General features: G+C 39.7%; 1 protein-coding gene across 2 annotated transcripts in view; it reads left to right on the forward strand.

Annotated features, from left to right (window-relative positions):
- The window catches only part of ADGRL4 (adhesion G protein-coupled receptor L4), a 108437-nt gene that overhangs the window by 65604 nt on the left and 30757 nt on the right, over nt 1-12076 (forward strand). For both annotated transcript variants that reach the window (XM_059689083.1, XM_059689084.1), the window contains 2 exons: nt 7749-7922; nt 9107-9310. In XM_059689083.1, the coding sequence (XP_059545066.1) occupies nt 7749-7922; nt 9107-9310 (378 nt within the window). The remainder of the gene's footprint in view (nt 1-7748; nt 7923-9106; nt 9311-12076) is intronic.

Raw genomic sequence — 12076 nt, forward strand, 5'->3', positions numbered from 1 at the left:
AAGCCCCACCTCAGCACTGGGGTTGGAGGAGCAGAGACACAGCCCGCAGGGGGCGGGCACCCAGCCGGCCCAAGCCCAGCCTGGGCGCTTCGGTTGGGGGAGCAGAGACACAGGCCGCAGGGGGGCCTCACCCAGCAGCCCCAAGCCCCGCCTCCGCTGGGGTTGGGGGAGCAGAGACACAGCCCGCAACCCCAAGCCCCATGGCCCTGGAGGCGCTGGGGCCACTGGGGTCAGAGTAGCAGAGACACAACCCGGAGGGGGACCAGCACCCAGCCACCCCAAGCCCCTGCCTCAGCACTGGGGTAGGAGGAACAGAAACACAGCCCTCAGGGGTCCCGGCAGGCAGTGGCCCCAAGCCCTGCCTTGGGCTGGGGTCAGAGGAGCAGAGGCACAGCCCGCAGGGGGGCCGGCACCCAGCAGCCCCAAGCCCCGCCTCAGCGCTGGGGTTGGAGGAGCAGAGACACAGCCCTCAGGGTTCCCGGCAGGCAGTGGCCCCAAGCCCTGCCTTGGGCTGGGGTCAGAGGAGCAGAGGCACAGCCCGCAGGGGGGCCGGCACCCAGCAGCCCCAAGCCCCGCCTTGGTGCTGGGGTTGGAGGAGCAGAGACACAGCCCTCAGAGTGACCTGCACCCAGCAGCCTCAAGCCCCACCTCGGCGCTGGGGTCAGAGGAGCACAGACACAGCCTGCAGGGGGGCCGGCACCCAGCAGCCCATAACCCCAAGGCCGCAGAGGCGCTGGGGCCACTGGGGCTGCACCAGAGACACAAACCGGCAGGAAACCTGTGGACAGGGAGATAAACTATCATAACTTTATCTCCTTTTCCACAAGATGAGAAAACTGACCCTGATTATTTAGTGATATGGCCCACACCTTTCTACAAGCACAGGGTATGTTATGATCACTCCCAGGAAGTGATCAGAATACTGGTCAGAATACTGTTTCCAGGGAATAACACTACGGTGGCAAATTATCTAAGAGAGGAAACAAGCTTTTGTGGATTTATTCTGAAGGTCAGAGAACAGACCACCCCAACATATGCCATGTTGTTATATTGATGATCTTGACCTGCAGATGCTTGAAAAACAGCAAATGCAAGGAGAGGTTTTCACTGAAGTCTCCTGATCTGCCTAAAATTGGACCCCGCAAAAGGTTCCCTTGATGGAAAAAGTGCCATCAGCCAGTGAAGACTGACTCCTGTCACAGGACATCACACCCAAACTTTGTTACAAACTATCTCCCCCACCCCCATACATCTTTCCTAAAAATCATGTACTCTCCTCTAAGAGGCCTGCATCTCCCATCCCATCTCCCTAGGAAGAAGGTATTTAAATCTGGATTCTAAGCCACCTTGGGGAGTTATTCATTTTTCCCTGGGATCTCCCACATATACACGAGGTACACATGTTAATGAACTTTGGTTTTTCTCTTGGTAATCTGTCTTTCATTACAAGGGCCTCCGCTAAGAACTCAGAAGGGTAGAGGACAACTATTTTTCCTCTTCCATAATTCTATCTCGGGAAATCAAGTCCTGGGCTGAACAGTGAGTTTGGCTCAAGTGCCAAGCAGTCCTGGCTGAGGGGAGGGAAGCTTCTAGGGGGAAATCAATGATACTGGCATCAAAGTAGGACAGAGGGCACATGCATGGTTGCTGGTGGGAGTTTAAAGTGATTCAACATTTTTGGAGGATGATTTGGCAAAATCGATAGAAATGTTCAAGGTACATCCAAGAGTCTTCTAGGAATCTCATCTGCTGAGATAAAGCACAAGTGCATAAGCCCTGGTCAGAACCCAGGATGCTACTGTGGGCTCTCCTTCCATGATGGGAAAACCTGCTAACAACCTGCATTTTTAGGCAAGGTGGCATCTATACTAATAAAAAGGTAATATGCTAATTAGACTGAACATCTTCCAGACGAGGTTCCGGACATCCTTCCGGACAAAGCCATGGTGGCAGGGCTGAGGCAGAGGCGGTTAGAGGTGATCAGGCAGGCAGGGGAGAGCAGTTAGGAGGATCAGGATAGCAGGGGAGAGCAGTTAAGGGTATCAGACCATCAGGGGAGAGCAGTTAGAGGGATCAGGCCAGCAGGGGAGAGCATTAGGGGGATCAGGCCATCAGGCAGGGAGCAGTTAGGTGCCAGCAGCCCTGAGGGGTCCCAAATTGGAGAGGGTGCAGGCCAGGCTGAGGAACTCCCCGCTCCCATGCATGAATTAGGGGCAATCAGGCAGGCACGCAGGTGAGTGGTTAGGAGACAGCGGTCCAGGATTGTGAAAGGGATGTCCAACTGCCAGTTTAGACCCGATCCTGGCAGTCGGACATCCTGGGATCAGGCCTAAACCAGTAGTCGACATCCCCCAAAGGATCCGAGATTGGAGAGGGTGCAGGCTTGGCTGAGGGACACCCTCCCGTGCACGAATTTCGTGCACCGGGCCACTAGTCATTACATAAAAGGGTACGGTCTTTTTTTTTTTTTTAGTTTTATTCATTTCAAATAGGCCGTTTGCCCACGGATGAGTTAGGGGGATCAGGCCGGCAGTCAGGTGAGTGGTTAGGAACCAGCAGTCCTGAGGGGTCCCGGATTGGAGAGGGTGCAGGCCGGGCTGAGGGACCCCCCACTCCCTTGCATAAATTTTGTGCACAGAGCTTCTAGTTTAAAATAATGTTTGTGTAGATTTGGTATTGATTAGAACAAAATCACAAAGAAGTTTATGATACTTCAGAAAGAAATTAGCTGAGACCATTTTACTCTGTTATTGTTATTCTAAATCTTTTTTCAAATTCATATGTAATTGAAACAATACAATAAAAAAAAAACATGATTAGAAATAATCAAGTACTTAGTTTTTTTATATACCTAAAAATGAATGGGGAAACACAAAATCATAGATTGTTTGCTGCCTTTTTACAGTTTCTTGGGCTTTCAGTAGAATTTCAGCCCTGGAACATGATTAAAGGACCACTAATGCTCCATTTGGAGAACCTTGAAGTTGGCCAATTACATTGACATGTTTATGGGAGAGGGAAAGGACTAAAAGAACATATATGCTTGCCCACAATACAAATGTGTCACTATAAATAAAGACATCTAATGTGGAGAGAAACTAAGTGTAGGAAAGTGCAAGAAAATAGCTCACACCTACATATCGGTAGGCATTATGCTGAGGGAAATAGGAGGTGTGAAATGTTGTATGAACAGAAACTAAACAGATATTTTCAGATGCTAAATGCAAACGACACTTTTGACACCAGAAACCAAACTCTGCTCTTTTGCATAGCCTGATGGTGTTTCTACAGTTTTGGTGGAGGAATGTTTTGGCAGGTGAAAAGATGCCCGGGACAACCTACTTCGATCTCTTTGACACAGCAACAAAACAAATCACACAAAAGTCTTCATTATAATTAATGGAAAAATTTTATTGTTCTAATCTGCCACACTGATCAAAACATTTTCCCAAAGTAATTATCATAATGAAATTTCATCACTTTTCTCTGACAACACACCTACTTATGCGTGGTTCCTTGTCTCTAATAATAAAACTTTGATCCTATTTTTTTTTTCTGAGAAAGTACAAGTTATACATAATACCTTTAGTTTCCTGATTCCCTGAAAATTTACTCGCAACTTTACCAATTAGTATATACTTCTCCATTGCCCCAGAGAAATATTAGTAATAGTTGTCATAAAAATATTATCCTTATTCTAAGTTACTTTTTAAATAACTCAGTTGATTCTTACAATAGTCCTGTGAGATATGTACTATTATCTCCATCTTGTGAATAAGAAACAAAACTCTGAGAAATTAAATAACTTGCCCGTGGTCACTCAATAACCATTTTGTAGAAATAAGTTTTATTCCCACAGTCCTTCTCCATAATCCATGTTTTCAGCAGTTGTAATACTCTTCTGCCCAGTACTGTTCTCTGAAACCCTTTCCTACCAGCCTCTCAAGAAATTATACTTCATTCATGATTTATTCTTCCTGGATATCTCCAATTTGGTGCCAGTGTCTCCACTAACAAATAGGCTCAAGTTTCTGGCTTCCTACCCAAAAGGGACCACACTCTCAGTGTCTCTGCATCTCCTTCATCCAAACTCAGTAACAGCTCTTATTTTAAGTTTCTAAAATAGATATTATCAATTGACTTTGATCTACGGAAAATTTGGATTTTGTTTTCCTGCACACAACTTCCCCTGTGATACACATATACCTACATCTATCCAAACTCCCATGCTTAGATCAAATTTTAGGTCAAATCACTGTTTAATGTGCATATTATCATAATTTAGTGTATATTGTTCACAATCGAATCATGAGCATGAAATGTATTTCAAGCGTTAGTACATTCCTCTAATTTAGCTGGCTTAGATTTCTATTTAACCACTACTAAGTTGTACCCAAACTTTCTGACAATACTCTATATCTCCTCGCAAAATGTTTAAACACGTAAGATTACCTACCAGCTAATTTGATATTCTAGAGACATCCTTCCTCAGCCTCTGTAAACTTGACCTTATCTGGACAGTTTGCTCTTTGGCCTGGACATGGCTTTCACCATCATCCTGAACATGCAACTCACCTGTCTCCTGTATCAGAATCAGTGTTTCCCTGGGCCAGTGTTCCCTCTTCCTTAGTTTATTTAAACATATAATGAATATTCTTCAGTAGCTCTTGAGAAAAAAATATTGAGGTATATTATCTTTACACTTTGATAAATTCCATGACAGAGTTATAAATTGTAAATAATTTTTTTCCAGATTTTTCTAGACCTTGCTCAGTTGTCTTCTAGCTCTTAAAGTTAACCTGGAGAAGTTGATTACAATTCATAATGTGCAGTCTTTTGTGTATGATCACCTTTTTTTCTATCTATAAACTTTTGAGATCTTATTTTTATTCTGAGAGTTCTGATCTAAGATGAACCTCGGTGTAAGACTTTCTCCATGAATTGCATTAGACCTAAATGAGCCTGTGTAGTCAGTTCTATGGAACTTTCTAGTATTACATCTTTGGTAATTTCTTCCTTTCCAGTGTCTCTGTTCTCTTCTCTAGCTGCTCCTATTATTGGATTCTTAGACTTCCCAGGCAAGCCTCTAAGGTGTTTGTTTGTTTTTAAATTTTATTTTCCTTTTTTTTTTCCTGCTAACATTTTCTATTTCAATGTTATTTCACTAAAAACATTATTGCTTTTACCCTGTTTTCACTTACTGGGTTCAATATCTCTCAGACACTATTTCTATTTTTTAAAATAACGTTTTTCTGCTCCCTATATCGTGTTGCTCCTGATTTCCCTTGTTTGGCTTGTTTGCCTTTGTGTCCTGCCTTTCATGCCAGAGCTCGCCCTCAGAGGTGTGGTGCTTCATGACTAGCCCTGGAGCTAGCACGGGCATTGAGAGATTGAAGAGCGCATGCTGAGGTGGCTGAGGCAGTGTGCTTCAGGAGAGAGTTATCAGGCAGGTTCTACCTTTCCTGAACGTCACTACCTAATAGTCATTTCTCTTGGATCTGTGAGTTTCACAAAAGGACTCCTTCCAGTCTCATGCCTATGGACAGAAGCTTCTGCAAGAATTAGGAGAAGGAAGAGAACATGGGGAGCGAAGGTGGGAGGTCAGTGTGTAGACAGTCTCTTAACCCATTTTTAAGTGACACTCACCCTCAGCTGACTCTGGTTTCCCAGTTTTAGAGTCCCCCTGTTTTTTCTGGCTTATCTATTTTCCAACAAGCATGGGGTTGATCATTTTCCTATATGTCTGGGGAGGGAGGATGGCTGGATATAAAGTCAATTTTCTTCACATAGCTTGACCTCTTTGAAGAAATGTTTTGTCATGTCCTTAATTTTAGCTCAATTACTGTCTCTTCAGACTCAGTCCACTTAAATCGTCCTTTTCACCAGGACTCAAGCTGTTGACCCAAGTGTTGGGTTTAGCTTATATCTCATTAAAGCAATACAGTGGGGCCTTGACTTACGAGTGTCCCGACTAATGAGTTTTTTGAGATACCAGCTGTCTCTCAGCTGATTTTTTGCATTGAGTTGACAGAGTAATTTGAGTTAACGAGCTCCTTAATGAGCTCGGTCTCGGAACGAATTAAACTCGTAAGTCAAGGCCCCACTGTAGTATGATTTTGTTTAAAATCATCTGGGTTTCTATCATTCTGAGGGCAGATGCTTTATCTTTTTAACTAAAAATTTCTGGCTTTGCAAACAAAAGCCTATCACCTATTTGATACTCAACCGATATTTTCCTTAATATATAGTTGTCTTAGGTTTGATTCTGTCTTATTCCACTTCCTAATGATTAGTCTTGAATATATTTTTTGCTACCTTTTGGCCTCTTAACACAATACCTACCTCACAAGGCTCTTTTAAGGGTAAAATTAAATAAAGTACATGAGAAAGCACCTAGTTAAACTGCAAACTGTTATATAATTATAAGCAGTTTTTATTTCTACAAGATTAAGGTATTCACTATTCTATTAATAAATAATTATTAAAACTTATAGTTCATTAGGTATTGTGTTATGATTTTTAATATAAATATGTGATAAAGAGAACTATTTATTGAACAACCATCTTATAGTCTATGTGATCAGCCCCTGTCTATCTCTGTTCTTGTCTTCACTGCTTTTTGTAAAATATATTTTATTGATTTTTTAAAGAGAGGAAGGGTGAGGGATAGAGAGTTAGAAACATTGATGAGAGAGAAACATCGATCAGCTGCCTCCTGCACACCTCCCACTGGGATGTGCCCGCAACCAAGGTACATGCCCCTGACCGGAATAGAACCTGGAACCCTTCAGTCTGCAGGTTGATGCTCTATCCACTGAGCAAAACCATTAGGGCTACTGCTTTTTTTTTTTTTAACCTCACCTGAGAATATGCTTATTTTTAGAGAGAGAGGAAGGGAGAGAGAGAGAGAAAAAAAAAAACAACAACAAAAGAAACATTGATCGGTTGTCTCTCATAGCGCCCCAACTGGGGATCGAACCCACAACATAGGTATGTGCTTTGAATGGGAATCAAATCCACAACCTTTTGGTGTACCAGACAATGCTCCAACCAACTGAGCCACCCAGGCAGGGCTTCACTACTCTTTATCTCACTTATTGTGCACTAACTACACTGGTTTCTACATGCTTCTGGGAGATCCTTGTTCTGTCTCACTTCATAGCATTCCCATTTTCCATTCCAAGTCTCTGGGACCATCTGTTCCCCAGTCTCCAGAGCTCATGCTCTCACTACATTAAGGTATTCACTTAGATATAATCTACAGGGGAAGGCCTCCTCACATGAAACTCCATGCCACTTTCTATCTCCTTTCCTTGGGTTATTTTTCTTGTTTAATAATTTCTCATCTCCTCATGAGAATGTAAGGTCAACAATACAAATACTTTTTCTGTTTGTTCAGTGTTGTATTTTTAGAACCCAGATCAACAATTAATATCTATTGTATAAATATCATATAATTATGAGTGTCATGCACTCTTCTAAATGATACATATATAATCTAATTTGACAATAAATCATTTTCACAATAATTTTGTGACCTAGGGTTGATAAAATATGGCATTGTTGCAATGTTAACTTCAATTTTCCCATATAAAAGCATCCTTCATTCATTAGCATTGATTTATGCGTCAGTTTTTAGACATGGTTTTAATTATATTGATATGCAAATGGTATTTTAAATATTACAAAGTGATGCCATATGTGTAACTTTTTCTCTTTTTTCCATCAGTAAAATGTCTCTTTTTCAGACCACAGATAAGTATAGGAGTCAATGTGCATTTTGGAACTACTCCCCTGACACCATGAATGGCAGCTGGTCCTTAGAGGGCTGTGAGCTAACGTACTCCAATGAGACCCACACTTCTTGCAGCTGTAATCATCTGACACATTTTGCCATTTTGATGTCTTCCAGTACTTCCATTGTAAGGCAACTTTCTACTTCATATTTATAAATCACCATGTGTTCTTTTTGTGTCATTTAATAGAATAATTACTTTTTATATATTTTTTTGGGTGTAAATAGCATATTTCATTAATGGATGAAACTCCAACCTTATCTTTTTATAGTCTTTGTTTCTGTTTTTCTTACCTGCCTTCTATGACATATTTAGACTGAATTTTAGCTTATTTTCAGTCTAGGACTTATCTAGTCTGTAAATATGTAGTAGATTGTTAAATATTGATGCATTGACTCATTGGTTTCAATGGTCCCTTTAAAGGCCACTTATACATTTTAATGTATACTGGACTTTAGGGATTTTTGGCTTTGTATACAAAGTTTATTCTTACAATAAAATATAGTTAAAATATTTGATACTGGTCAATAAGAATTAGCACATTCATAACTAATATCATGTTTTAATAGAATCCCACAAGATTTTTAAACATGAAAAAATCTCTCTAAGGTGAATAGCTTTAGAATGTGCATGTTATATCAGTAATATCTTGTATTTATATTACATAATATTTTATATATTGGTTTGATAATCTTAATTAGATTATAGGTTCATTTTCACATAAACATATACAAATAAATCTTCCTAACCATAATGTCAGTCATAAAGATGCTTTCTTTTTCTGAATGTTAAGTAAGCAAAGAAACTTCTATTCTGTATATAAAATATTAATATTCATCTAGTTGTAATAAAACCAACCTTTCTCATTTCAAAATCTCTCAACTAGACACTATATGTTCAGCATTTCTAATACCTTTGTTAATGTGTTTTAGATGAATGGCTGCATAGCAATAAGAATTGGTCTTACCACTGATAAATCTGTTTTAATTAACCATGTTCACATTACAATAATGAATTACCATTCTAATATCATGAAACTGATGATGATAACAGTACTAAACCATATACTAATATATACTATGCCTAGAAAAAATCACTAATTATAGAACTATTAAAGTGCCTCATGATTTATATCACATTCCTCTGAATATTGAGCATTTTCAAGTCATCTAAATGCACATTTGTATTTTTACAGTTTATGGACATTTTGATTAATGTTTCACCAAAAATGAAAGTTCATTATATGGTGTAGTTCCTTTGACAAGCTACTGAGTTATTCTCTTAACAGCTTTATTATTATTTTCCCTTAGGGTATCAAAGATTATAATATTCTTACAAGGATCACTCAACTAGGAATAATTATTTCTTTGATTTGCCTGTCCATATGCATTTTTACCTTCTGGTTCTTTAGTGAAATTCAAAGCACCAGGACAACAATTCACAAAAATCTCTGTTGTAACCTATTCCTTGCTGAACTTGTTTTTCTGGTTGGGATCAATACAAATTCTAATAAGGTATGTAGATCTCCTTACTCTCTTTTTGTATTTTCTAAATGTGTAGTTCCCTATGTATATGTCATAGAAACATGAATTATAATTAAGGGTTTAATGGGCAAACACAATATATACTTTGTTCATAAGTCTTTTCTAAGTTTAATAATGCTAACATATCTAAGCAACCTGCCTATCCATTCTATTAATTAAAATGTCCTTCATTATGAGGAACAATTGGGACAAATGAAAACTTTGCCACAAAATAAAGAAATAGCCTTTTTGTTTTGTTTTGATTTTACATGGGCATTAAACAAAGGCAGGAGGAGAACACTGGAAATAAAGTTTCTCTTAACACAGGGACTGAACATAAAAGCAGCAGTGGTTCATAGGTTGAAATATGATAAATCGGATCTACCTAGTTACTACACTTTATTAACTACCCACTACCCATTTTCACCATTATTAACTGAGGGCCTTATAAAATAGTTTTCCATATTGTGTTTAGTCTGGATCCTCCTTGAAACAGACACTAAAATGGAATTAAACATGTAATGCTTTTATTAGATGAAATGACTATGAGAGAAAATCAGAAGAGAGAGACTTGGAGAGCCATCAGACTATGATGCAGGTCTGATCCTGAGGGAAGGAGAGAGGAATGCAAGTGGGGTGGGTGGAAGCATCTTACCCAGCAGGGGAGTAGTTGTTGTTGTTGTTGTTGTTGTTGTTGTTGTTGTTGTTGTTGTAGTTGTTGTTGTTGTTGTTGTTGTTGTTGTTCTTCTTCTTCTTCTTCTTCTTCTTCTTCTTCTTCTTCTTCTTCTTCTTCTTCTTCTTCTTCTTTTTCTTGTTCTAACAACTTATCTAGTAATTTAATGTTAGAAATGAATTTCATTCTCCTTTTTTTAGTTATGTCCCATACCCAGCAGTGCATTCTAAAGAAAGTTTAGCATGGTTGTTCAGGACTCCTTTCAGAAGACCTTGAGCCAAAGTCTCATGACAAAGAATCCTCTGTCTCTCAGAGACCAGGAACATCTTAAGAGCTTGCTGTGCCAGGTCATTGGCTGGCAGCAGTCTGGGGGAAATATAAGCACAACAATGGTTTTCCTAGTGCAGCATCTGGAGCCCCAGGCCAGCTGCTCTTCCTGCAGGTGGAGACTCGAGAAGTGCATTGTCATGGCCATGGGGCCAGCTGCTTTTTATAATTATTTTATATCTATAGTTGGAGTTTGGCTTATAGAAATAACAAAAGAAGTAGGTACACACTTCTGTATTAATAGAACTAATACAATGGAGACTAGAGAAATGCATTGTCATGGCCATGAGCCAGCTGCTCTTCCTGCAGGTGGAGCCTGGAGAAGTATATTGTCATGCCAAGGAATATGAACTAGCCTCCAATTCTCCATTGTTTTTAGAAATCTTTCAAGTATTAAACTAACCATTGGCTATCCAGGTTTTCTTCTGAAGTAGATGCAGCAAAGCATCTATTTTAAATAGTATACATTAGACATGTCTGGTGTTTGTTTATTTGTTTGTTTGTTTGTTTTGCAATGGTAGTCAGGATACCTCTCAATTTTATATATCTATTTTATATATTTATTCTTATAAAGTGTTTCTTTTTCATTCTATTTCATCTAGCAAATTCTTTCCATTTTCAAGCCATATTTCAGATTCCATGCCCCCACTAAAGTGGTTCCCAAATTTTTATCACCAGTGATCTCTCTGTTCCCAACCTTACATAGTACTCTCCAATGTATTTTAATATACAATCTCATTTATGCCTGAATGATACTGTTTTAATTAATGCATCCTATACATATAAAAGCCTAAGCGACCGAACAACTGTTTGGCCAGTCACTATGATGTGCTTTGATGACCAGGGAGCAGACGCTCAACATAGGAGCTGCCCCGTGGGGGTCAGTGTGCTCCCACAGTGGGAGCACCGCTCAGCTGACTGACGGGTGCCAGATACCAGGCTCATGGCTGGTGAGCACAGCTGTGGCAATGCAAACCCCTCCCGCCTTCACAGCAGTGCTCTACAGGGCAGTGCAGTGGCAGGCGCAGAGGAGCCAGGATGAGTGGGCTTGGGCTCCTTGCTGGCCACCTGCCGGTTAGCGTACTACCACATCCCCTGAGGGGTCCCAGATTGCGACAAGGCACAGGCCAGGCTGAGGGACCCCACTGGTGCCCGAATCTGTGCACCAGGCCTCTAGTAGGTATATAAGTATGTATTATGTTATCTCTCCTAAAATAGATTGTATTAGTTCTATCAATACAGAAGTGTGTAGCTACTTCTTTTGTTATTTCTATAAACCTAACTCCAATTATAGATATAAAGTAATTACTAATAAATAATATTGAACTGAACTCACCTCAATTTACTTGGCAATCTTATAACTTAAAGTGATTCTTCAATGGATATTTTGTAAAATATGTCATCATTTGTTTTATAAATTCAATGTTTGACACTTAATCAAGATATTATGGTTTGTTTACCATAGTATTAGAAATAATTTTTATTCTTTGAGCCTGAATAAAATAGAGTGAAGGCATCTCCAAAACAGAAATCAACTTAAATCATAATATATTCACTAAGACATCATGGCTTATATGTAAATTCACAATTTATCATTTTGCACATAATGTAAATGTATAACTAACTCTCTGGACAAGGACAGTAACTTAATTCTATCACAGGATTGGTGAATATTTTACGTTGATGAAACACAGTTCTTTCATGTCAGCAGTAAGTGGTACATCTTAAAAAGCTGACACTTGCCAGGAATATTTTAA

Source organism: Myotis daubentonii, chromosome 3 (assembly GCF_963259705.1).
Source record: "Myotis daubentonii chromosome 3, mMyoDau2.1, whole genome shotgun sequence".
In the NCBI taxonomy this organism is placed as follows: domain Eukaryota; kingdom Metazoa; phylum Chordata; class Mammalia; order Chiroptera; family Vespertilionidae; genus Myotis; species Myotis daubentonii.